Genomic DNA, 27,217 nt, shown 5'->3' with positions numbered 1-27,217 from the left:
GGCTGCACACTCGGTTTATCACATTGTTCACTATCATACAAATCAAACAATTCTTGGAGAGAATGCATGATTGACTTCTTTTGATCGTCAACATTCTTCCGAAGAAATTTAGCATAATATTAAAAAAAACGTCTAATCCTCCTTGATTTTGAGTAGGATAAAGTAATGTTTCTAAATCATGCACAATTGGTATAGTTTCTCAATATTTTAAAAATTTATTTTCCATATTTGAAACAAAATCACACATAACAGAATCATCACGATATTCAATAAATTTATAAAACATATTAAAAATCAAATGTAGAAACATCGTTGATGTAGGGTAGTTAATGCCAGAAAATTTTTCGGTTGCTTCTTTAAAAATTTCTAACAAAGAAACACATTTTCTCAAAATATTTCAATCATCGTCAGTTAGCATTAAAGATTGTATCGTAATATTATTATAATATGGAGTAACTAAATTTTGAAAACATAATAAAGTATGAAGCAAGTGATATAAAGAATTTCATCTAGTTTCAACAGGAAGAGGAAATTTTTAAAATTTAATTCCGTTTGATTCGACTAGTGTTTTCCAGTCACGTCCATATCTTTTTATACGTAATAATTTCTCACATAATTTAAATTTTTCTATTACAGTGGACATTTGCTCATCACATACACATTTAACACATAAGTTGATAATATGACAAGCACATCTAACATGAAGCAAATTACCATCTAAAATTGTTTTAGTGAATCTTTAAGATATTTAATTGAAAGAGTATTGACACTCGCATTATCTAACGTTATCGACATTATTTTATTTTGTATGCCATAAATCTTAACAACATTTAAAACATATCTAGCTATAGTATATGTGTTGTGAGACGATTCTAAATGATCTAGCGCTAAAATTCTTTTTTGCATAGTCCAAGTTTCGTCAATCCAATGACATGTAACAACAAGATATGATTCATATTTTAAATTAGTCCAAATATCAGTTGTCAAACTAACTCTACAAGAAATATTTGAAAGATGCGATTTTATTGTTACTTTATATTCTTTATAAATATCAAAACAATATTTCTTAAGTGTGTGCCTAGAAATATTGTGAAAATCAGGTTGAATAGTACTAGTAAATTCAACAAAACTTTCTTGTTCAGCTATTATAAAATATTGACAACATTTGGTAACAAAATTTACGATGGTTTTTCGAAAAATTTCTTTGTAATTGTGAAAGCTTTACCACTTGAAGGATTAATTTGTTGTTGTGTTGGTTTCCTACCGAATGGTTGTAGCGTATCAGGGTCGAGTTCATGTACCTTAACTAAACATTTTTTCAAAGTGCCGGTACCACCAGAACCACCACCTGTTTTGTAAGAATACCTCGTTTTGCAAATTTTACAAACAGCAAAAGAGTTATTTGTACCTTGTTCAATATCAAAGTGATCCCAAACTTTGCTTCGTTTTGCACGGGCTGTCGTCGTGCTCGTTGACATTGTGTTGCTTGCTCGAGTAGACGATGGCGTCCTTACATTTTTGTTGGGGAGTTCCATGGCTTCTTCATCCTCGTTGCCAAGTTCGACTTCATCAAAGTCGGGGATGTAGCCAAAATGTTCACAAAATTCGGGAGCGTATTCGCCACCACCACCACGACGATTTGAAGACGATGCCATTGAAATTCGAATTATTTATATGAGTAAATTGCGAAATAATAAATAAATAACAATAAAAATAATACTGATTATAGATAAAATTATAACACAATTATTGAATATATTTGGAGAAATAATAGCAAAGAAAGATATTGATTGTAGAGAAATGAAAAGTTGAGAGAAAATTGATATGTGAAATATAAAAAATGACTTATATTTATAGGTGATTTTTGGGGGTAAAAAAAATTATATTTGCAATTTGGCCGCAAAATTGGGGGCCAAATTGCAAAAAAAATGCAGATTTCAGTAGCCGTCTGTTGGCCCAAAGGCCTTTTTTTTATTTTTTTTAAAAATTTCAGTTTCCGGGTTCTGGGTCTTGTTCCGGGTGTCCGAAACCGGTTCGAAACCGGATCCGGAACCGGTTGAACCGGTTCGGAACATGCTGAACCGGTTCAACCCACCAACCAACGGATTATACATGGTTTCGGGTCCGGTTCTTCCATACCGGATCTGGTTTTGGGCTTAACGAACCGGTTTCGGGTCGGTTCCGGCCCGAACCGGTCCGTTAAGCATGCCTAAGTGGCACTAAAATCAACAATACTTAATGTGGATTAGAATGGTACCTACGATTTCCAAAAAAGCGCAAGTTTATAAGATATTGAAGGATATAAGTATGAATTGATAGGTTCTGAAATTAAAAGTTCAACAATTGATCTCATGTCGAATGATCAAATGTTTAATAATTCATAGTGGAATGGCCCAAGTTTGATTGATTCAAAGTTCAATAATTTGAAATTGAATCCAATATGATTAAATAGAGTTCTTTGTTGATTTCAAAAGAATAATCATAAAAACAAGTAATTCTAAAAGAAAATTTGATATCTTATTTGAAAAGATATTCGCAAACTTAAGTTTCCACTTCCTAATTCTTCATTCGTCTCTTCTTCTTGTGGATTCCATAGTTGTTTTACACGCTCGAGCTCATTTTGTTGCTTGATGATTTTTTCTCCCATGGATTGATTACTGACTTCAAGCTGATTACGTTTTCTCATAGAAAAAACGTAATTTTTAACACATTTTCTAAAATCACCTGGATCCTTGAATGTTTGTCTTTCAACACGAATACAATTAATCCAAGCATCTATCGTATTCGAGAACGAGGCCTATTCGACATCATTATCACTCCTTGATTCAGTGTCTTCCTCATCAACCCTTACTAGATTAATATAAAATTGATGATATCAAAAGAAGCAAGTAAAGACATATGGATCAAATATACACAACAATATCAAAACAAGTTAATCATCGAATTCAAACACATGTGAAAAAAATCTAATATAGATAGGAATGTATTTTCCTCCCAAAATTTAAGTTGTTCACATTTTTAGTTTTATTCATTGCCCTCAATTCGATCATCGCAAGCTCGTACATATATGAAGATCATATTAAGTACATCATCATCATCATCATCCTTCAGAGACACAAACATCTTATGTTGTGGAGCTACATAATCTAAAATCATGGATTTTGGAGAACATTTTTTGCCGAGCCTCACAAATATATCCATTAAGCTACAAACGCTATAGATTAAGATCACAAATAGCTGCTTTTTATACTTACAATAATCCAAAAAAAAAAAAAGATTAAAGTACTACTTCCAGATTTCATTAACAACCTAATCAACAAAAAAATTACATTCAATAAAATAACATCAAAATTGAAATCATATATTCATTCATATAACACATTACACAAATTACAATAAAACTAATAAATATTACACAATCGACTAAAAAATTTTAATAATATAAAATTAAATTTCAATATATAAATTATATTACAATACTAAAATCATTTTAATTTGGTATGAAAAAGTTGTAATCGAGAACAATAAGGAATTTCATATAATATGTACAAAATTGGAATACAGGAACTGCATTCCAACTCACATTTGTAAATCTCAACGAAACGTTTTAACATAACGACAAAGAGAATTTTTGGCTCAGAAGAAAATGTCGTACAAACATTATTCATAACCAATAAAAATATACACAAAACAAATATCAGAGGATCGATCAAGAAACAATCATTACGACGAAGCTGAACATTCAAAAATTTTATACTAAAAAAAAAATCATACCTTGAATTCTTTGTTTAACTTGTTGTTCAAAAAGATTTTCAAGTTATTGTACCACTTCACTTAAATTTACTTTTGCCTAAGGTTATTGCACTTAAAGTCGCCATAGATCTACATCAGTGCTGTCGGTCGATTAGTCGTTTAGAGCAACTCCAACCATTCTCCATTTTGGAAAAAATGGAGAACCAACCATGCTCTAACCATTCTCTATATACCATCTCCATTTTGAGGGGCATCTCCAACCCTATTCTTCATTTTTCATTCTCTATTCTACAAAATGGAGTACTGAATTCTCTATTTCAAAAATCTTCTCCAACTCATATTCTATAAATTTTGTAAATTCTTTATTTTTATATTTTTTATTCCAAATTATTTAACATAAAAATATTAATTATGTAACATGCTATTAAACAAATTAAATTAAATGTGACTCAATTTTTTAAAAAATAATTCATTTATTTTTACATCAAATTTCAAACCGCATACAACATTAAAACACATACATAGATCGATATAATTATAAACTACACATGATTTAAAGACTAATATTCCGAATTAGAGTATTCCTCCCACAAATGGTCAATAAGAGCATCTCGGAGTGCATAGTGAGCCGATTTGTCTTTGATTTGACGATGACGTGCAAGAAACTCTTGGAATCGGACGTGTTCATCACGCACCATTTCAACTTCTGGGATGGGTGCTTCGCGATAATATGTGATTGGCATCTGCTCATCCCGCTCATCTTCAATAATCATATTATGCAGTATAATGCACGTTGTCATTATATCATGCAACACATGTTTGCTCCAGAATCGTGCAGGGCCAGTGATTATCGCCTATTTTGATTGCAATAGACCAAATGCTCGTTCCACATATTTTCTACCACTCTCTTGTCGTTCTGCAAAGTATTTCTTCTTTGGACCTTGTGGATTGTGAATTGTTTGAACTAAAGTGGCCCACTTTGGATATATACCATCAGCTAGATAGTATCCCATGTTGTATTCTTTTCCTTGTATGATATAATTAGCAGGAGGAGCTACTCCATTGGCCAGATTAGCACAGAGATGTGATTTTGACAACACATTAATGTCGTTGTTCGAACCTGGCAAACCAAAGTATGCATGCCATATCCACATGTCGTAATCAGCTACAGCCTCCAAAATGATTGTTGGTCTTCCACTCCGACCGGTATATTGTACTGCCCAAGCCGTTGGACAGTTTTTCCACCTCCAATGCATACAATCGAGGCTTCCAAGCATTCCCGGAAATCCACGTTGTTTTCCAATATGGAGAAGTCTTTCAATGTCCTCGGCGTTAGGAGAGCGAAGATACAAGTCGCCAAACACCTCTATCGTAGCTCGATAAAATCTCTTTACACTTTCAATCGCAGCGGACTCCCCGATTTTAATATACTCATTTGTCGCATCTGCCCCCACACCGTATGCCAATATCCGCATTGCAGCAGTTATCTTTTGGTATGGTGTCAACCCAGGCCGACCTAACGCATCCGCTTTCTGTACGAAGTAATTGTCATGCTCTTGAATGGATGTCATAATGCGTAGGAATAGGCGACGTGACATTCGAAAACGTCTCTTGAACATTGCCTCTCCATACATTGGAGAATCAGAAAAATAATCATTGTATAAGCGTTGCTCAGCGGCCGCTTTATCTCGATTAATAACTGTATGGCCATGAATTGATCCTCCATAGTGCGTGTTATCTAGTTGTTGGAAGTAAGTGGAGATGAGAGTAGCATTGCTTGTAAGTTGAAAAGACATCATTTGTTGTTGTTGGTCAATGAGTTAAAGCTCATTGTTTATCATGGTATCGGACTCCTCGTCTCCATCAGATGAGGACGATGATGCAAGGAAAGAAAAATTTGAAGGACCTCCTTCATGAAAATTCATATTGAGTTGGATTACGAAATGGTGAGATAACAGTTCTATCACCATTCACTAGTCTTAAATACTATCAGTGTCGCATCCCACTATCCCATAAATAAAGGTACATCCCACTATTCCACTATCGAATTGTCACATCCTACTCCCACTATCCTATAAATAAAGGCACTGAATTGTCGCATCCAAATATCCCACTATCGAATGGTCAAATCCCACTCCCAATATCCCATAAATAAAGGTACATCCCACCATCCCATAAGTAAAGGCAATGAATTGTCATGTCATCAATTCAGTAAAAGATAAGCTTTATCCCACCATCCCACTATCGAGTTGTCACATCCCACCATCCCACTATCCCAGTACTACCTACTATCTCATTACCATTGTCATTTTATAGTAAACGATAAAGCCTTTGAATGACATTCACACTACCCATTATCCCACTATCATTGTCATCTTATAGTATACCATTACTACTAAAATCTATCCTTCTATAAAATACTCTTCCATCCCTAATTCATTCACTCCAATTATAATGAATTCATCTCGACGTGGTCCTGGTTTCTCAGTTAAGGAGGACAAACTTCTTGTGACAATTTATCTCGACATCTCCCAGAATCCTATTATTGGCATAAACCAGTCAAATGATAGCTTGTGGTCTCGAGTGGCAGCCAGTTACAACGGGCAACTCACTAGTCCGTCAAGAGAGCATTGTACTATGAAGGCCCTTCAATGTCGATGGTCCAACATAAATAGGGCTGTCCAAAGTTTTAGTGGATGTATTCGTCAAGTGGAACTTACGCACCCAAGTGGTGCTTCAGAGAAAGATATTGTGAGTACAAATGTTCAAATATTCTTTAAATGTTTTAATTTTTAGTGTGTAAATAACATACAACAAACACATGCTTAAAGCTTGATGAAGCAAAAGACTTATTTAAGCTATCTGGGTCAACTTGGAGATTGGATCATGTTTGGTCTTTATTAAAAGACCAGGAGAAATTTAGGTCATCCAACGCTACCTTACCTGGTTTCATATCAAACCGTAGGAACTCCTCCCAGTCTGACTACTCACCCAACACAGAATCCCCAACACCAGATTTTCCGGGACTATCTTGGTTTGATGTAAACCTAGATGAAGATAGCCCATCAGGGAGTACTCAGCGACAAATCAGCATAAAAAAAGCAAAAGCCACTGAAGATTACTCGAAGGATATTTCCACCATGGCCAAATGCAGTGAGAAAATGATGACTGCAATGAAGAATGCCGAGGCACATCGACAACAACTCATTGATGTTCAGAAAGAAAGGAACGCTCTATTGGCTTGGACAGAAGAAAATAAAATATTACGGATGAACCCTATGTTTGTTGATGAATCATTCTGTGCATACTTGCTCAAAGAACAACAAAACATTTGGCAGAAAAGAGCAACAAAAGGGGATGGAGCCGACGGATCTTCTAATCTGTTTGGCCAGTTCTTCAGCGGAACTTCTCCATCCGTGTCCGATCTAGGAGAGTACTAGTGTTTAGTCATCATTGTAATGGAATAAAAATATGTCAATGTGTATTTTTTTATGATCGTCTATTTTATATGTTTTAATGTGAACTGTTTTTTATGTTTTAATGTGAATGCATGTTTAATTTATCTCAAGTTAACTAATTTCAATTTGTGTTCAAAAAAAATATGTAAGTATTTTTCACAATCTTATTTAATTATTATTTTCATTTGTTTGTTTCATCAAAATAATTCAATTACAATAAATAAATAAATAATAAAAAATGAGAAACTTGAAATAAATTAAACAATACCAAAAAATCATTAAAAGTTAATAAAAGTATTGAAATAAACATTTAAATATATGAAATGAATAAAAGTGAATTTTTTTTTAAAAGGGTGTATTTGCAATTTTGAAAAATGGCATTTTCGTAAATAATGACATTCTCCAAAATCTATGGAGATGCAGCTAAGATTCGACACTTTTGGAGAATTAGTGTACATGACTTCAAAATGGAGATGATATATAGAGAATTGTTGGAGCATGGTTGGTTCTCTATTTTCTCCAAAATGGAGAATGGTTGGAGTTGCTCTGAAGCCATGTACAGTAATTCTCCAAAAGTGCCGAATCCTAGTTGCATCTCCATATATTTTGGAGAATGACATTATTTACGAAAATGTCATTCTCCAAAATTGCAAATACACCCTTTTAAAAAAAAATTCTCTTTTATTCATTTCATATATTTAAATGTTTATTTCAATACTTTTATTAACTTTTAATGATTTTTTGGTAGTATTTAATTTATTTCAAGTTTTCTTATTTTTTATTATTTATTTATTTATTGTAATTGAATTATTTTGATGAAAAAAACAAATGAAAATAATAATTAAATAAGATTGTGAAAAAATACTTACATATTTTTTTTGAACACAAATCGAATTAATTAACTTGAGATAAATTAAAAATGCATTTACATTAAAACATAAAAAACAGTTCACATTAAAACATATAAAATATATGATCATAAAAAAATACACATTGACATATTTTTATTCTACTGCAATGATGACTAAACACTAGTACTCTCCTAGATCGGACCCGAATGGAGAAGTTCCGCCGAAGAACTGGCCAAACAGATTAGAAGATCCGTTGGCTCCATCCCCTTTTGTTGCTCTTTTCTGCCAAATGTTTTGTTGTTCTTTGAGCAAGTATGCACGGAATGATTCATCAACATACATAGGGTTCATCCGTAATATTTTATTTTCTTCTTTCCAAGGCAATAGAGTGTTCCTTTCTTTCTGAACATCAATGAGTTGTTGTCGATGTGCCTCGGCATTCTCCATTGCAGTCATCATTTTCTCACTGTATTTGGCCATGCTGGAAATATCCTTCGAGTAATCTTCAGTGGCTTTTGCTTTTTTTACGCCGATTAGTCGCTGAGTACTCCCTGATGGGCTATCTTCATCTAGGTTTACGTCAAACCCAGATAGTCCCGGAAAATCTGGTGTTGGGGATTCTGTGTTGGGTGAGTAGTCAGACTGGGAGGAGTTCCTACAGTTTGATATGAAACCAGGTAAAGTAGCGTTGGATGACCTAAACTTCTCCTGGTCTTTTAGTAAAGACCAAACATGATCCAATCTCCAAGTTGACCCAGGTTGCTTAAATAAGTCTTTTGCTTCATCAAGTTTTAAGCATGTGTTAGTTGTATGTTATTTACACACTAAAAATTAAAATATTTAAAGAATATTTGAACATTTGTACTCACAATGTCTTTCTCTGAAGCACCACTTGGCTGCATAAGTTCCACTTGATGAGTATATCCACTAAAACTTTGGACAGCCCTACTTATGTTGGACCATCGACATTGAAGGGCTTTCATAGTACGATGCTCTCTTGACGGACTAGTGAGTTGCCCGTTGTAACTGGCTGCCACTCGAGACCACAAGCTATCATTTGACTGGTTTATGCCAATAATAGGATTCTGGGAGATGTCGAGATAAATTGTCACAAGAAGTTTGTCCTCCTTAACTGAGAAACCAGGACCACGTCGAGATGAATTCATTATGCTTGGAGTGAATGAATTAGGGATGGAAGACTATTTTATAGAAGGATAGATGTTAGTGGTAATGGTCTACTATAAGATGACAATGATAGTGGGATAGTGGGTAGTGTGGATGTCATTCAAAGGCTTTATCGTTTACTATAAAATGACAATGGTAATGGGATAGTAGGTAGTACTGGGATGGTGGGATGGTGGGATGTGACAATTCGATAGTGGGATGGTGGGATGTGATAACTCGATAGTGGGATGGTGGGATAAAGCTTATCTTTTACTGAATTGATGACATGACAATTCAGTGCCTTTACTTATGGGATGGTGGGATGTACCTTTATTTATGGGATATTGGGAGTGGGATTCGACAATTCGATAGTGGGATATTTGGATGCGACAATTCAGTGCCTTTATTTATAGGATAGTGTGATGTGTATTTATTGGATAGTGGGAGTAGGATGTGACAATTCGATAGTGGAATAGTGGGATGTACCTTTATTTATGGGATAGTGGGATGCGACACTGATAGTATTTAAGACTAGTGAATGGTGATAGAACTGTTATCTCACCATTTCGTAATCCAACTCAATATGAATTTTCATGAAGGTGGTCCTTCAAATTTTTCTTTCCTTGCATCATCGTCCTCATCTGATGGAGACGAGGAGTCCGATACCATGATAAACAATGAGCTTTAACTCATTGACCAACAACAACAAATGATGTCTTTTCAACTTACAAGCAATGCTACTCTCATCTCCACTTACTTCCAACAACTAGATAACACGCACTATGGAGGATCAATTCATGGCCATATAGTTATTAATCGAGATAAAGCGGCCGCTGAGCAACGCTTATACAATGATTATTTTTCTGATTCTCCAATGTATGGAGAGGCAATGTTCAAGAGACGTTTTCGAATGTCACGTCGCCTATTCCTACGCATTATGACATCCATTCAAGAGCATGACAATTACTTCGTACAGAAAGCGGATGCGTTAGGTCGGCCTGGGTTGACACCATACCAAAAGATAACTGCTGCAATGCGGATATTGGCATACGGTGTGGGGGCAGATGCGACATATGAGTATATTAAAATCGGGGAGTCCGCTGCGATTGAAAGTGTAAAGAGATTTTATCGAGCTACGATAGAGGTGTTCGGCGACTTGTATCTTCGCTCTCCTAACGCCGAGGACATTGAAAGACTTCTCCATATTGGAAAACAACGTGGATTTCCGGGAATGCTTGGAAGCCTCGATTGTATGCATTGGAGGTGGAAAAACTGTCCAACGGCTTGGGCAGTACAATATACCGGTCGGAGTGGAAGACCAACAATCATTTTGGAGGCTGTAGCTGATTACGACATGTGGATATGGCATGCATACTTTGGTTTGCCAGGTTCGAACAACGACATTAATGTGTTGTCAAAATCACATCTCTGTGCTAATCTGGCCAATGGAGTAGCTCCTCCTGCTAATTATATCATACAAGGAAAAGAATACAACATGGGATACTATCTAGCTGATGGTATATATCCAAAGTGGGCCACTTTAGTTCAAACAATTCACAATCCACAAGGTCCAAAGAAGAAATACTTTGCAGAACGACAAGAGAGTGGTAGAAAATATGTGGAACGAGCATTTGGTCTATTGCAATCAAAATAGGCGATAATCACTGGCCCTGCACGATTCTGGAGCAAACATGTGTTGCATGATATAATGACAACGTGCATTATACTGCATAATATGATTATTGAAGATGAGCGGGATGAGCAGATGCCAATCACATATTATCGCGAAGCACCCATCCCAGAAGTTGAAATGGTGCGTGATGAACACGTCCGATTCCAATAGTTTCTTGCACGTCATCGTCAAATCAAAGACAAATCGGCTCACTATGCACTCCGAGATGCTCTTATTGACCATTTGTGGGAGGAATACTCTAATTCGGAATATTAGTCTTTAAATCATGTGTAGTTTATAATTATATCGATCTATGTATGTGTTTTAATGTTGTATGCGGTTTGAAATTTGATGTAAAAATAAATGAATTATTTTTTAAAAAATTGAGTCATATTTAATTTAATTTGTTTAATAGCATGTTACATAATTAATATTTTTATGTTAAATAATTTGGAATAAAAAATATAAAAATAAAGAATTTACAAAATTTATAGAATATGAGTTGGAGAAGATTTTTGAAATAAATAATTCAATACTCCATTTTAGATAATGAAGAATGAAAAAATAGAAAATAGGGTTGAAGATGCCCTTGGAGTTGTGGAAGACTCCAGATTGAGAAGAGGTTGGAAACGAGGGAAAAACAACAATTTTTTTTAAAAGTAATCATAAAATATATAAAGGCTATAAATGGATTTTGAAATTATTTGAGGTCAAATAAGTATCTTGACAACAATCAGGGAGCTAAATGAAAGCACATAGTTTTTTCAGGGAGTGATAAAATATACTCTGACAAGGGGACAAATGTTTTTCACTCATTTTCTCTTAATATCATGACTAATAAAAGATGTACACGTAGTATATGTGTTATTATTATTTTTAATTTGATCAAATAGTAATAAATAATTAACACGAAATTATTTTCAATTTAGAAGAGTTGTTCGATTTAAAATAGAAGTTTTTTTTATATTTTTCTATATAAAATGTGGAGTGACTTGAGTAGGCGTAAAATATGGAGTGAGTTAAGGAGGTTTTTTGTAAGATAAGAAGGATAATTATGAAATTAAATATCATGGTATTCTCTGAAATAGTTACTACAAGGATGTCACGTTTAATAACACAGTATATAATTATTTTTATACCTCATGCAACTGACGAGATTTGAACCCAACCCTCATCCTTGCCATTAATGTGATTATTATTTATATGTAAATATAAAAATTATTTAATTTCACAATGATGAAATATTTATGCTTTGTCCATATGACCTAATTAATTTTTAAGGATAGTAGGAAAATATTTTTTTTATTTTTGGGTGCAAACAAGGATTTCATTGATAAAAAAAAAGAAAAAAAAGGAGGTTAGGTTGAAAATTAAAACAATTTATAAACTGTTTTAGAATTATGTCTCGTCTTGTAAGCTATTTTCAGGATTTAAGTAGCGGTCTTACATTAAAAATAAATGATAAAGTGTTTGAATTAAATAAGACGAACGAATTTTAAAAATGTTGATGTCTTCGATATTATAAATATTTATTTTTATATGATAATTACCAAAAATAGAAAATGGTAACCCTGTTTTTGTTGGTATCAGCTTTACAGCAACATCTTGTTTATTTTTCTAGAAATATTCATGTTCAACAAGAGGCACTAATCAAGCTGTTCTTTTAATAGATGCACAAAAAACTGAACAGTATGTGTACCATTTAACTTGCCATAAATCAAAACATGTCTATAAACTTTCCCTCATACTAAATCAGATCACTAGTAACAAATACAATAACAACCTGGTAAAAGCTAAGTTGAACCGATGAACTTTACCCTATCCATACAAGAAAACGAGAGGGAGACTGAAATACAAAATAATACTGCCGACGCACACAGTCCTTGAAGTGCTGGGCTCATCACCTCTTACAGTATCTAAGCATTCGAGACACCCCAAGTATCTTAAAAATCTAGTTAGTGCCTGGAGACTTCCCACCAAGATTAGTGAATTTGTTGATGCATCCAGCTTGGATACGGTGCATGATGGACTTCTCGACTGAAAATCCCGGAAACATAACAAACGAGTAAACTGCATTCAAATTGCAATGACTATGTCTTCTTCAACTGGTGCCTCAGTTTCCAGAGGAACTCTAACAGGAACCATTTGCTGCTTTTCTTGCTCAAGATCATAAACCTTGTCACTCATTCCTTCCTTTCTATATGCATCAATCATCATTGAGTAAGTCATGGAATCTGGTTGACGTAGCTTATCTTTCATTCTCTTGAAAACTCGTTCTATTTCCATTAAATCCTGAGCATTTGAACATGCATATATGATGGCATTGAAGAACGAGGTATTCTCAGGTATCTCCAATCTTCCAGTTAGTTGCACGCTTCTAATCACCTTATGAAAAAGGCCAGCATTGGCATACCCTGTGATGGGACAACAGAAAGTCTTGGGGTGTGTTTGGTTGAGTGGATTAAACAATGATAGATTAATAGTCAAACACTTATCCAATGTTTGGTTAAAATTTTAAGATGTTTTAATAATTATTTTGACCCGGTTTAAGATCCAATTTTGTGGATAACTATTTGATTATTAATCTAACAAATCAAGTGAGATACAATGTCAAAACTCAATAAATTACATTTTTCTCCTCTTATTTCTTAAAGTGTTAAAAGTTTTTTATTGAATAAAAAACTATGTACCAAGTCTCTTTGAACTATGTACTTATGCCAGGAGGTCATGAGTTTGAGACTTGGGGAGGTATCACTCCACCAACTTGGTAAGGAGAGTCCTATGAGTAATGACGCATGTGGAAAGCCCGTGAGGGAAAAGGCCACAGTGGGAACCCAAGACGGGAAAAGGCCTCCGAGGGAACCCAAGATCAGGATAGCCCATGGTCGTTACAATAAAAAATCTGAAGCGTTACAGTTGGTATCAGAGCCGACCTCTCTTAGTACGGTGTGGTTCGGGGACGAACCAAGCGGAAGTTGGTGGGCATGTGAGGCCCGGGGCCGAAGAGGGCGGGAGGTGATCGTCGGTGCCATGAGGTTGCACGGATAATGAGCGGCTCCTGGCAGGCTTCTAGGTGGAAGGAACATGAATTATCCGATCTCACATCGGAATGAGAGGGATTCCGGACTGTTCAATGTAATGGACTGTACAGTTGAAGAGGTCTTAAAAAGATTTGATTTGTACTACTCATATCAAGAAGGTGCATCTTCTTTTCGGTAGCTCATCATATAAGAACTCCAAAGTTAAGTGTGCTTGACTTGGGGCAATTTTGGGATGGCTGACCTCCTGGGAAGTTTCCTAGGGTGCGTGTGAGTGATGACATAAGCACGCTGGAAAGACTCGTCTTGGTACAGTGAGGACAAGTCGTCGAATCTGGGGCGTTACAGTTGGTATCAGAGCCGATCTCTCTTAGTACGGTGTGGTTCGGGGACGAACCAAGCGGAAGCTGGTGGGCATGTGTGGCCCGGGGCCGAAGAGGGCGGGGGGTGATCGCCGGTGCCATGAGGTTGAACGGACAATGAGCGGCTTCTGGCAGGCTTCTAGGTGGAGGGAATATAAATGAACCGACCCACACGGGAATGAGAGGGATTCTGAGACTGTTCAATGTAATGGACTGTACAGTTGAAGAGGGCTTAAAAGATTTGATTGGTACTACTCATATCAAGAAGGTGTATCTTCTTTTCGGTATCTCATCACATAAGAACTCTAAAGTTAAGGGTGCTTGACTTGGGGTAATTTTGGGATGGGTGACCTCCTGGGAAGTTTCCCGGGGTGCGTGTGAGTGAGGACATAAGCACGCTGGAAAGACCCGTTTTGATACAGCGAGGACAGTCGTCGAATCTGGGGCGTTACAGTTCTCTTGTTACTATTGCTCGACAATTTTGGGATAGAGGATTCAATGAGACCAGGACCCACTTTCCAATGCTTTTTCTTCACTGGAGATTCAACAGTGGCAGAAGAGGAGGAGGAGGTGATGATCAGTCTGCTCTGTTCTTCTCACTTTACGGTAATATGAGATAATAAAATTTGAAAATAAAAATAAACTGGACATCGAAATTTACGTGAAAAACCCCTAAAAATTATTAAGATAAAAATCATAGGCAAGATGTAAAGAATTCCACTATAATATTTTACGGTGTACAACTCACTCACTACACCTCACAACAAATGCTATAAAATTAGAGAAAACTCGAAGAAAAGATAATTTCAGAATGAAAGGGGAGCTCTATTTATAAAGCCTTGTGAAGACGCGTTTAAAACGCATCTTCTGAAAATACACCGTCAAATATGAAATTTGACAATTCAAAGATGCTTCATTCGACCAATTCAATAAACCATATGCTTAAATGCATCCACACTTTTGCTGACATGTTGGGTATCGGAGTGGCGGCAACCGTGGATGCAGCTGCGGCTGTGGCTTTGGGCAGAGAAGAATGGAAGAAGGAGAAGGAGAGTACCATTGGTATGTGGCTGAATTTCGTTATAAATCATCCTTTGGCTTTTGAAATGGGAAACATGACAATTCATCTTTATACATAAAGTTCCATTTTTATTATAATTTATTTATTTTTTATAAATCCAGAACCAACTCTATAAAGATATAAAAACAATGGAAATTTTGAAATTTCAAGAATGTTATAAAAATATAGAAGGTTTTAATAATATGTGAATTATAAATTTATTAAAATAAAAGATTGTGGTACATTTTTAAATAAAGAAAATGATAAATAAATATGCAAGTGGTTCTCTTATCTATATTCTCAAAAGTAGTTTAAACAACGAATAATTATCAAGAACTCAGGTGTTCGATTTTTTGTTTTTGCCTTTCTAGCTTGAGTATGAGTTTGTCTAGTGTGATTTGCTTGATCAATGTGATTTGCCTGATCAATGTGATTTGCAGCTTATTATGTTGACCTTTTGGATTTTCTCAAGGCACGTTAAAAAATTGAATATGTGTTCGCTTCATGTTTATTTCGATGTTTGCTTCACTAATCATAAATTGCTTCATTAATCGTAACATATGTGGTTTGTTTCATGTTTAGTATATTTAGGGCTGGAAATAATTTATCATATGAGATGGGATTCTCAACTTTTTCTGATTTCAAGTATTCTGGTCATCTACTAAATATTATTTTTTTAACTCAAAAAATTTTATGAAATAGTTTTATGTGAAAATCTTTTATTTGAGTTAATAATAATAATTAAAAAAATATATTATTGTTGTGAAAAAGTAAAAATTTATGGTAAAAAGTAAAAATCTCAAACTCTCAAAATTTACCAAACTACATACTTTATAATATTTTTCTCTCTACTCAATTGTGTTTTTCTTCACAAATGAGAGATCTATTTATAGGAAATCTTTACAAATAATCCAAAATAAAATACATCATTACCTACATCATCACACACTAATTTTCAATATTTACAACTCTTATTTTCAACATTCAAATATTCAACATTCAAATATTCAATACTCACATTTTAAATATATTTTTCAATACTCCCCCTTGTGATGATGATCATAATGATTGTCTTCATTACGTGTTTTTATACTGCCTCGTTAAAAATCTTACTAGGAAAAACCCATTTGGGATAAAAACCATAGTAAGGGAAAAAGAGTGCAGTCACGTAAACTCCCCCTCATGTTGACACGAACAATTCTTCACAAATTTCGTAGATTGCGCATCCCAATATTATATATGTGCTTTCTGAATATTGACGTAGGAAGTGCCTTTGTGAAGAGATCTGATGAGTTTTCACTTGATTGAATGTGACGAACATCAATATATTTATTCTTCTCTAGCTCCTTAGTGAATGCGAAGAACTTAGGAGGAATATGTTTAGTTCTGTCGCTTTTTATGTATCCTTCTTTCATTTGAGCAACACATGCAGCATTATCTTCATATAGTATCACAGGCTTCTCATCAGATGATAATCCGCATGAAATTTGGATATGTTGGGTCATTGATTTTAACCACACACATTCACGACTTGCTTCATGTAGTGCAATAATCTCGGCATGATTTGATGAAGTTGTTACGAGCGTTTGTTTCTGAGAACGCCAAGATATTGCAGTGCATCCCCGAGTAAATACATATCCAGTTTGGGAACGTGCCTTGTGTGGATCAGATAAGTATCCAGCATCAGCATAACCAATTATACTTGGATTAGCATCTTTTGAATGCAAAAGTCCCAAGTCTGTCGTTCCTCGTAGATAACGGAATATATGTTTAATTCCGTTCCAGTGTCTCTTTGTTGGATATGTGCTAAATCTTGCCAACAGATTCACGGCAAAAGATATATCAGGCCTTGTACAATTTGTAAGGTACATAAGGGCACCGATGGCACTTAGATATGGTACTTCTGGACCAAGAATATCTTCATCTTCTTCACATGGACGGAATGGATCCTTTTCTATGTTTAATGATCTAACAACCATTGGAGTACTTAAAGGATTTGCTTTATCCATATTAAAACGTTTAAGGATCTTCTCTGTATAATTTGTCTGGTGAACAAACATTCCACATTCTTTTTGTTTAATTTGTAAACCCAGACAATACTTGGTTTTTCCAAGATCCTTCATTTCAAATTCTTCCTTCAAGTATGACACAACTTCTTGAATTTCTTTATTCGTTCCAATGATGTTTAAATCATCAACATATACAGCAATAATTACGCATCCGGATGTTGTTTTCTTAATGAAAACACAAGGGCATATTGAATTATTTACATATCCCTTTTTCATCAAGTGATCACTTAGTCGATTATACCACATTCGACCTGATTGCTTTAACCCATATAATGATCTTTGTAATTTCACAGAATAACATTCCCTGGGTTTTGAACTTTGTGCTTCAGGCATCTTAAATCCTTCAGGGATTTTCATATATATATTACTATCAAGTGATCCATATAAGTAAGCTGTAACAACATCCATAAGACGCATTTCTAAATTTTCAGATACCGCCAAGCTAATCAAATACCGAAACGTAATTGCATCCATCACAGGAGAATACGTTTCTTCATAATCAATTCCAGGCTTTTGAGAAAAACCTTGTGCAACAAGTCGAGCTTTATATCTTACTATTTCATTTTTCTCATTTCGCTTTCGAATAAAAACCCATTTGTATCCAACAGGTTTTACACCTTCAGGTGTAAGGACTATAGGTCCAAAAACATTACGTTTATTTAGCGAATTTAATTCAACCTGGATGGCATCTTTCCATTTTATCCAATCCTGCCGATTTTTACATTCACCAAAAGATTTTGGTTCATGATCTTCGTTATCATTTATGATGTCGATTGCCACATTATAAGAAAATATATCATCAATTTCATCTATATCTTTTCGGTTCCATATTTTTCCAGTATTAATATAATTGATAGAGATTTCATGATTCTCGTCAGTTTGTGGTTCTGACAGAACATTTTCATCATCATGTGTTTCTTCAGGAACACCATTCTCTATTTTGTGATCATCATGTGTTTCTTCAGAAACGTCATTCTTTATTTTGTGATCATCGTGTTTCTCTATGAATTTTCTTTTTTGAGGATTTTTATCCTTGGAACCGACTGGCCTTCCACGCTTCAGGCGTTTAATGACATCATGAGTATCTTCCATTTGTTTCTTTGGAATTTCAATTCAAGCAGGGGCATTTGCAGCATGTATATATGATTTAGTTACCCCTTTTGTGTCTGCAAATGCATCTGGTATTTGATTTGCTATTCTTTGCAAGTGTACAATTTGTTGTACATCTTTTTCACATTGTTTTGTTCTTGGATCCAGATGTAACAATGATGATACATACCATGTAATTTCTTTTTCGGTATGTTTCTGTTCTCCCCCTAACATTGGGAAGATTTCCTCATTAAAATGACAATCAGCAAAACGTGCTGTGAACACGTCGCCTGTCTGAGGTTCAATATATCGAATGATTGATGGACTATCATAACCGATATAAATTCCAACCTTTCTTTGAGGTCCCATTTTCTTTCGTTGCGGTGGTGCAATAGGCACATACACCATACATCCAAAAATTCTCAGATGAGAAATGTCTGGTTCTTTACCAAATGCAAGCTGCAATGGGGAGTATTTATGATATGCACTTGGTTTGATGCGAATTAATGAAGCAGCGTGTAAAATTGCATGTCCCCATATAGAAATAGGGAGCTTTGTTTTCATTATCATTGGTCTAGCAATCATTTGCAGACGTTTAATCAATGATTCAGCCAATCCATTCTGTGTATGTACATGAGCAACAGGATGCTCAACAATGATTCCCATAGACATACAATAATCATTGAAAGTTTGGGAAGTAAATTCACCAGCATTATCAAGTCTAATTTTCTTGATTGTATGATCGGGAAATTGATTCCTCAATTTTATTATTTGAGCAAGTAATCTTGCAAATGCAACATTTCGAGTTGATAATAAACATACATGTGACCATCTGCTGGAGGCATCAATCAATACCATAAAGTATCTGAATGGTCCACATGGTGGATGGATTGGTCCACAAATATCACCCTGAATACGTTCAAGAAACATTGGTGATTCAGTTTGGATTTTGACTGGTGATGGTCTTATAATAAGTTTTCCAAGAGAACATGCTTTACATTGAAACTTATTATTCTGAAAGATCTTCTGGTCTTTCAGTGGATGACCATGTGTATTTTCTATAATTCTTCGCATCATTGTTGAACCAGGATGTCCCAATCGATCATGCCAATTGGTTAATATCGAAGAATTATCAACTACCATGTTTGATTCAATGGGACTTATATGTGTATAATGCAATCCAGTAGGGAGCATTGGTAGTTTTTCAATCACATATTTCTTTCCTGATTTATATGTGATAAGACACATATATTTCTCATTCCCTTCATTCATTGTTTGAGTATCATACCCATGGGAATATATATCATTAAAACTCAACAAATTTCTTTTCGATTGTGGTGAATATAAAGCATCATTGATCAAAAATTTTGTACCATTAGGTAACAAAAATTGTGCTTTACCACATCCTTTAATCAAGTCTACAGGACCTGATATTGTATTCACCGTTGTTTTTGTTGGTTTTAGTTCCAAGAAATATCTTTTATCTCGGAGGATAGTGTGCGTTGTACCACTATCGGGTATGCAAACTTCAGCTTTGCTCATAGCATTTTCCATATTTGAACTTCAAAAAAATATGCAATGAAATAAATTACTTGCAATATATATTTAAATATAACACAAATCATAATTATACAATAAAACATTATTCTATGAATACATGAAAAATAGATTATTGTACATTTATATTCTACCATTATATTGTTCATTTTCAGAGAAATCGTTGAGAAAATCTGCAGCATCAATATTGTTCATTTCTATCCCACCAACATATTGATCATTTCCAGAGAAATCATTCATAAAATCACCAGCATCAAAATGAGTTGCATCACTCAAACGGTCACTGCGTTCAGTGAAGTTGGTCTCCTTTTCTTTCCCCTTTAATGATTCTTTATAAAGTTTACAAAGGTGCTCAGGGGCTCGACAAACTTTGGACCAATGTCCTGGAGTACCACATCTGTAACAAGAACTTTCATATCTTTTTGAGTGCTTCTCATTAACACTTGTATTCTCATGATGCCTTTTCTGTGGATGGTTTGGGACGTTCTTTTGAGATGAGTTATAAAAATAACTATCTCGATTATTTTCAAAACCACGGCCTTGACCACGACCACGGCCAATTCCACGTCCACGTCCACGACCTCGACCTCGACCTCGACCAAAACCTTGTCTTTGAATTTGATTTTGGTTTCCAGGTTTAAATTCATTTTTACTTACAGCATTTACTTCTGGAAATGCTGTTGATCCAGTGGGTCGGGACTAATGATTTCTCATTAATAGCTCGTTGTTTTTTTTCGCCACAAGAAGACAGGCGATGAGTTCAGAATATCTCGCGAATCCACGTACTCTATATTGTTGCTGTAGAGTAATATTTGATGCATGAAACGTGGAAAATGTTTTTTCAAGCATCTCAGATTCTGTGACCTCATGTCCACAAAATTTTAATTGCGAGATTATTCTATACATCGCCGAATTGTAATCACTGACTTTTTTAAAGTCTTGGAATCTCAATGTATTCCATTCATCCCGGGCGGTCGGAAGTATAACTTCTCTTATATGTTCGAATCTTTCTTTTAATCCCTTCCACAAAGCCATGTGATTTTTTTCAGTCAGATATTCACATTTCAATCCATCGTCGAGATGTCGACGCAAAAATATCATGGCTCTTGCCTTTTCTTGTGACGTGCATATGCCATTTTCTTTAATGGTCTCGCTTAGACCCAATGACTCAAGATGCATTTCTACATCTAGAGTCCATGGCATATAATTCTTTCCCGTGATGTCGAGCGCAACAAATTCGAGCTTTGTTAAATTTGACATGGTGGTACTAAAAAATTACGATGTATTTTATTAGTTAATAATTATTGCAATACAAAGTAACGGATAAACAACAAGTACAAGTATTTGTAAAAATAAAGAAAACACACGAGGAGGATATTCTCCGATAAATAAAAGACTCGTGAGTATGATAACCAAAATAATTAAAAATAACCTTGAGAAAGCCATCTTCTTTTTTCTTCGAAAAATTTGATGATGAATAATTTTTAGAGAAGAAGAGAAAGTTGGAGTGATGGAATGTGTTTGTGAGATCATATTTATAGGGCAAAAAATAGCCGTTGTTTACCATTTATGACCGTTGGGGTACAAAAAAAATAAAGGTATGTATTTGTATAATTTTATGATAATAATATGATATATATAATATTAGACATGTTTAAATAATTATGTATATCATATCATAATATTATAATGAGTGTCATAATTTATTTTGTTTAAAAACCTTATAGGCTTTTATACTTGTCGTATCCCTTACCGGGAGTGTGGGATGTCGTCTTAACATCCTCCCAGGATTTATAACAAGTTTATGAAAAATTTATTTTTATTATTTCTAATAATAACATTATATTGTATATTAAATAAATACACAATAAATAAATAACAGTAAAATAAATATAATTATTTTTGTTACCTTTTTCTTCTGTTTGGAGCTTGGAAAAGTATGTAGGACTTTTAGAGCTTCGTGCTGATAACGTGTTGTGAAAAAGTAAAAATTTATGGTAAAAAGTAAAAATCTCAAACTCTCAAAATTTACTAAACTACACACTTTATAATATTTTTCTCTCTACTCAATTGTGTTTTTCTTCACAAATGAGAGATCTATTTATAGAAAATCTTTACAAATAATCCAAAAATAAAATACATCATTACCTACATCATCACACACTAATTTTCAATATTTACAACTCTTATTTTCAACATTCAAATATTCAACATTCAAATATTCAATAATCACATTTTAAATATATTTTTCAACAATTATTATTTTTATATAAAAAAGGACAAAAAAATTCCTGATCTCTAGACTCCCAAAACCCTTCACCTCGTTTTGTGCGCTGGGATTTCAGACCATCTTGATCATTCACCTTTCGATTAATTCATGATAAATCTGCTCTTCGCTTCTTTGTTTTCTGTTGTGTTGAATTCTGAGTGACCAGGGGAAGAATGGAGGAATTTTTAGTCGCGATACTGATGATGTTCATGGTTCTATCCTTGATCCCTCTTTATTTCTGGAGACGCCGTGTTGATTCTCGCCTTTCTCATCAGCATGAAGAAGAGCCTCAGGTGCAATTTCATTTTATTAAGTTGCATGTTACTGGATTTTATGATTAATTTATAGGATTTTCGTAGTATCTGTGTGCGATGACTCTTTTCTGTGGAGAATTTGTGGTTTCATAGCTCTTTGGAGTTTGTATTGAATCATGTTGATTTTTTCCCGTTAAATCACCATTTTACATTTCTTACAGAATGTACAAGGGGAAAGAGTGATGAGGGCAGGTGGGAATACGCGCCGAATGCGCAGAAGGCCGGCTGCTTCTGCTGCCAGCACATCATCAGCCGTTGCAACTGTGGAAGGTTCTCTCCTTTGCTTTTTCTTAGGCTTTATTTGCGTTTTAAATTGTTATTTTGCTTCTGGCTTGGTGTTGATTTCCATGTTTTAGTGGGAAATTCGATCTTTGTCAGACGAAACGCATTTTTTAGGACACGGCTTGCTTATCCAACCTAGTTTTTATTATTTTTTATTGTCTAATCTCTTCGGTAGTTTTGGCATTTTTACTAAACAGCATATTATAGTTTTTTATGGAATTTCTCTTGAAGTGCCGTTACGCACCCTTGCCAACAAAATATTTTTCTCACAAAGCACTACCATTCAGTTTGGATTTGATTTTTGTTTGATGATGCTAATCTGGGGCTGATTATCAGCGTTTATTATACTTATCAACATTGATGGTTGGTGAATCCAAGGTTGGTATTATTTTATCTGGAGGTTGGCCATTAATTTCTTTGTATCGTGAATTTGAATCCATCCGACTCACTATGGTGTTCCAATTGAATTGTGAAGTTTAACAAATCAATTAAGTGCTGAAAGGTGAAGGTTTCTTCTAGATGGGGACCATAACTTTGGCTTGTGGCCTCCAGAATGTTTGGCATGGGCCATGTAGAGAGCAATAGACTAGATATCTAAATTTCTGGAGAGTCCTTTCTAGAATTTAAGGACTTGTGTGCTGTTTTCCTTGAGATGTAAATTCACACTTGTATAAAGATCAGAAAAGGCATGAGATATTTGCCATAACGAGTCTATGATATTGTTTCTTTTTCCTTACTTTCTGGAGGCATTGTCATCCTTGAAATTGCCAAAGTTTTTTTTGTAAAGATTCTGTTTCATTTGTAAACAGGTAATGTTCTTAAATTACTATCTGGCAAGGGAGTCAGGAGAAGGGCCTATTTTTTTTTTTTCCAGTTTACAGCTTTGTTTGTAAATAATGAAAATTAGGTTTTAACTTTACGTTAATATAGAACCTCTTGATGGAAGTGACGACGAACCAGCTGCTGATGGATACTACACTGCTAAAGCTTCAAAGAAAAAGGAAAAGAAACGGCAGGAGCGTGAAGCACAGCGCCAGGTAAAAGTTCTCCGTTTCTTGATTTTGCGCTGCATTAGTTTTGTGTTTATGAGATGTATTGAACCTCACAAAATGTTCTTGCTTGCTTTTCAATTAAAATATCAAAGCAGAAAAATTAAATGCTGAACCTCATATATGCTGGAAATATTTTTATTTCATAGTAAGTCCAATATGCTATGCTGGGTATATCTTTATGTTTAAATATGATGATTGCCTCCAATGTTCAGTATAATGTCCTGTATTTTCTTGTATTTCTGGCAGCATCAATGTTTCATGTTCTCATATATTGACGTCTTATCATTTTTAATATCTCCTAGGCTGATGAGGCTGCACAAGACTCAAGGAGATCAAAACAAGATCGATATGAAGAGATGAGGAGAAGGAAGGATGAGGAGCGTGAAGCTCGTGAACAGATGCTGGTTAGTTGATCGAGGTTTTTTTTACAAGATTATGTAAAAAAATACTGTGATTAATTGTAAAAATTGGAGCACCACGCATTCAGGAAGAAGAAGCCAAAGCTCAGAAAGCTAAGGAGGAAGAGGTTGCTGCGTTAGAGTTTGATAAGTGGAAAGGAGAATTTTCTGTTGATGCTGAAGGCACAACAGAAAATGAAGTGCAGGATGGAAGCCAGGGTCTGCTGTTTGATTTTGTTGAATACATCAAGGTTGTTTAAGTGTGACCCATTTATTTCTTTATAATATAATTAAGGCTCACCTTTTTTTATTATAATTTCAAGTGCGTGATATTATGAATGTGTGGATGTCAGCTTTCTTGATCTGAGGTATATGACCTCTTCTTTTCGATTTCATGCATCTATCTGACATTCATAGCTGTTAATCATTTGGAGATATGATGTAAATATATGAGAATCACATTTGATTGGGAGAGGAACTGATGCGGTTCTCCTTATTTTTTCATCTGATTTTCAGAAGCATAAATGTGTTCCCCTAGAGGATATTGCTGCGGAGTTTAAGTTGAGAACTCAGGTAGCTCTTGCATCCTTTTCCTTTACCCCTTTCTCAGACATCTGAAGATGGCAATATTTTTATCTGATTGAAGCAACACAATTATTTGAAATTTGGATAATTAAATAAAGAAAAACTAACTTGTCACATGTTATGGTCACTTAAAAGTTGATTTCAGATCTGTTTGCATGTTTCATTTCATGGTAAAACGACAAAAAGGTTTACTGTCTCAAACGTTTGGACTTTGGACTGATGCCACAGTAGTTGTCTTTGTTGGCTTTTCTCACGTGATATCATTTTCTGGATGCAGGAGTGTATCAATCGGATAACTTCTCTAGAAGATATGGGTATTTACTCTTTTCCTCTCGTTCTTGTTACACGACCAACATTTTGCATTGATTTCCACACATGATAGAAACTTGTATATTCACTTTATCTGGCCATCAAAGTTTTGTTCTCCTTTACAGAAAAATCCCAATTTGAGTGTTTTAAAATTTCTCAGGAAGATTATCTGGTGTAATGGACGATAGAGGAAAATACATATACATCTCATTGGAAGAAATGAAAGCTGTAGCTGATTACATCAAGCGTGAAGGTAGAGTCAGCATTTCACACCTTGCTAGTATGTCTAACCAGTTTATAGATTTGGAACCAAAATCCCAGTCAATAGAAGATATTAGCATCATAGAGGAGGTAACTTTCGATTGATTACTTGAGTATCATGCAACTTTCGACGGATGTAGTTCACTAGAGAAGACAAAGATTCATTTTACTCTTTTTATAAATAGTTGGCTCTGATGAATCTACTTTGTCCTTGAGAGGACTCGCATCGCATAAATATGAATTTCTGTCCTGAGTTTTTTCTTTTTTTAATTTTTAATCAATGGGTATGAACCATCTTTATCTGCCATTTCTTGTTTATAACTACAATCACTTGGTCTCGATTTTAGTGGGACGCATGTCCTGTCTGGCCGGTGTCGTGGATAGTTGGGTGACTTGTTTCTTCAATTGCATCTTTCTCCTCCCTATTTTCTCAAAACTTCAATAAATTCTGGGTCATTGACGGGAAACTGGCTTCCGTGAAATAGTGATAGTTAGCAAAATAAACCTGTTTTTTTATGAAAAATAATCCTCCGACGGTGTGTTTGGTACGAGTGATGAGATAAATAAATGATTGATTATGGTATAGATAATAAGGTTGATATATTATTAATCAAACATTATGTGATCTTAATAAGATTGTTTGATTTAACATTTTGAATATGTGATTAGCTTCTAAATATTAATAAATTTACTATTATATTCGTGCTAAGTTTATTTATTTGTTGTACACCTTTGGAAGCAATACAAATTCACGTTAAGAAAAATAATTACGAAGCAATAAGGTAAATGTCATACAAACAATGGACCAAATAAGTTGCAAGATTCACCGTCTAAGTTTTTAAATATTAATAAATTTACTATTATATCATTGCTAAGTTTATTTATTAGTTAAATAAGATACTATAACTAATTTTTATTATTCCACATGTGTATATATATATATTTTTGTTGATGACGAGGCAAAATCGTTATTTTTCATCTCACATTTCCTTTTATATTCTAACAATGTATCAATAAAAGTACATATGATTGACACAGTTTTTGCATTGTAATTTTACTACATTGCCCAAAAACTGTGCATTGTTTGTATTCATTGCATGGGCATTGGTGGAAAATGTATATAAAATTTAGGGACAAATTTGAGATATTTAATTTGTAATGTATTGATTATTTATTTAATTGATGCATTTATTTTTTTGAACTCATTAAACACATGAGAATCATAATGTTTTTATTTTTTTAATAGAAAATTGTAAAATAAGAAATTTTGAAAATAATATTACATAAAAATTGAATAGATATTCGATAATAAAAAATACATTAGAGAAATAATATTTTCTTCATACATAATTCTTACAAAAAATATTAAAAGAATAGATTTTTTAATTAAAAATTATATTTTTCTTTAAAAATATTAAAAGAATATATATTTAACATTTATAAGCATTATGCTTATAAAAGTGTAAAAAGAATAACAAAGTTTTTAATTGTAAATTTTCTACTATTCTCATAAATTGTTGTTAGATTAATTGCATGAAAATTTTCTACACAATCATTAAATACATGAAGATTATAATAGTGCTTTTATTTTTTAATAGAAAATTACAACATCAGAAACTTTGAAAATAATGTTAAATAAAAATTGAATAGATATTTGATAATAAAAATATATTA

The 27,217-nt window shown here is 34.2% G+C and overlaps 5 protein-coding genes and 1 long non-coding RNA gene across 6 annotated transcripts; 3 read left to right on the top strand and 3 right to left on the bottom strand.

Annotated features, from left to right (window-relative positions):
* Nucleotides 1-4,110: 4,110 nt before the first annotated feature.
* Nucleotides 4,111-4,604, bottom strand: LOC142504337 (uncharacterized; the record flags this gene model as incomplete). Its single annotated transcript, XM_075617216.1, has 1 exon — nt 4,111-4,604. A coding segment is annotated over one exon (291 nt), but the record flags the coding sequence as incomplete, so codon positions are not given.
* Nucleotides 4,602-5,820, bottom strand: LOC142556477 (uncharacterized). The gene has a single exon (XM_075667935.1). It carries the CDS (start codon nt 5,550-5,552, stop codon nt 4,608-4,610), a length of 945 nt encoding a protein of 314 aa, XP_075524050.1. The 5' UTR covers nt 5,553-5,820; the 3' UTR covers nt 4,602-4,607.
* A 1-nt stretch (nt 5,821) lies between these two features.
* LOC142556479 (uncharacterized) lies at nt 5,822-6,864 on the top strand. Its single transcript, XR_012822632.1, has 2 exons — nt 5,822-6,504; nt 6,585-6,864. It is a non-coding gene; the product is annotated as an uncharacterized LOC142556479 (long non-coding RNA).
* Nucleotides 6,865-8,242: 1,378 nt separating this feature from the next.
* On the bottom strand, nt 8,243-9,228 carry LOC142504336 (uncharacterized). The gene is made up of 2 exons (XM_075617214.1): nt 8,932-9,228; nt 8,243-8,824 (listed from the first exon to the last, which is right to left on the bottom strand). The coding sequence occupies exons 1-2, from the start codon at nt 9,226-9,228 to the stop codon at nt 8,243-8,245; spliced, it is 879 nt and encodes a 292-aa protein (XP_075473329.1).
* Nucleotides 9,229-9,938: 710 nt separating this feature from the next.
* Nucleotides 9,939-10,880, top strand: LOC142504335 (uncharacterized). The gene has a single exon (XM_075617213.1). It carries the CDS (start codon nt 9,939-9,941, stop codon nt 10,878-10,880), a length of 942 nt encoding a protein of 313 aa, XP_075473328.1.
* Nucleotides 10,881-22,351: 11,471 nt separating this feature from the next.
* LOC142555048 (DDRGK domain-containing protein 1) lies at nt 22,352-25,807 on the top strand. Its single transcript, XM_075665694.1, has 8 exons — nt 22,352-22,635; nt 22,818-22,926; nt 23,869-23,975; nt 24,293-24,394; nt 24,478-24,639; nt 24,905-24,961; nt 25,251-25,287; nt 25,443-25,807. The coding sequence occupies exons 1-8, from the start codon at nt 22,516-22,518 to the stop codon at nt 25,646-25,648; spliced, it is 900 nt and encodes a 299-aa protein (XP_075521809.1). The 5' UTR covers nt 22,352-22,515; the 3' UTR covers nt 25,649-25,807.
* Nucleotides 25,808-27,217: the final 1,410 nt, after the last annotated feature.

This window comes from Primulina tabacum, chromosome 9 (genome assembly GCF_025594145.1).
Source record: "Primulina tabacum isolate GXHZ01 chromosome 9, ASM2559414v2, whole genome shotgun sequence".
NCBI lineage: Eukaryota > Viridiplantae > Streptophyta > Magnoliopsida > Lamiales > Gesneriaceae > Primulina > Primulina tabacum.
The sequence above is the reverse complement of the archived record's forward strand: the minus strand, read 5'-3'. Positions and strand labels throughout refer to the sequence as shown.

What these genes read in the sequence shown, in the direction of transcription:
- LOC142556477 (XM_075667935.1), bottom strand. Translation starts at nt 5,552, where the DNA reads ATGATGTCTTTTCAACTTACAAGCAATGCTACTCTCATCTCCACTTAC.
- LOC142504336 (XM_075617214.1), bottom strand. Translation starts at nt 9,228, where the DNA reads ATGAATTCATCTCGACGTGGTCCTGGTTTCTCAGTTAAGGAGGACAAA. An exon ending in GTGCTTCAGAGAAAGACATT is followed by an intron (nt 8,825 to 8,931) that starts GTGAGTACAAAT and finishes GACTTATTTAAG; the next exon opens with CAACCTGGGTCAACTTGGAG.
- LOC142504335 (XM_075617213.1), top strand. Translation starts at nt 9,939, where the DNA reads ATGTCTTTTCAACTTACAAGCAATGCTACTCTCATCTCCACTTACTTC.
- LOC142555048 (XM_075665694.1), top strand. Translation starts at nt 22,516, where the DNA reads ATGGAGGAATTTTTAGTCGCGATACTGATGATGTTCATGGTTCTATCC. An exon ending in AGCATGAAGAAGAGCCTCAG is followed by an intron (nt 22,636 to 22,817) that starts GTGCAATTTCAT and finishes CATTTCTTACAG; the next exon opens with AATGTACAAGGGGAAAGAGT. An exon ending in AGCCGTTGCAACTGTGGAAG is followed by an intron (nt 22,927 to 23,868) that starts GTTCTCTCCTTT and finishes ACGTTAATATAG; the next exon opens with AACCTCTTGATGGAAGTGAC.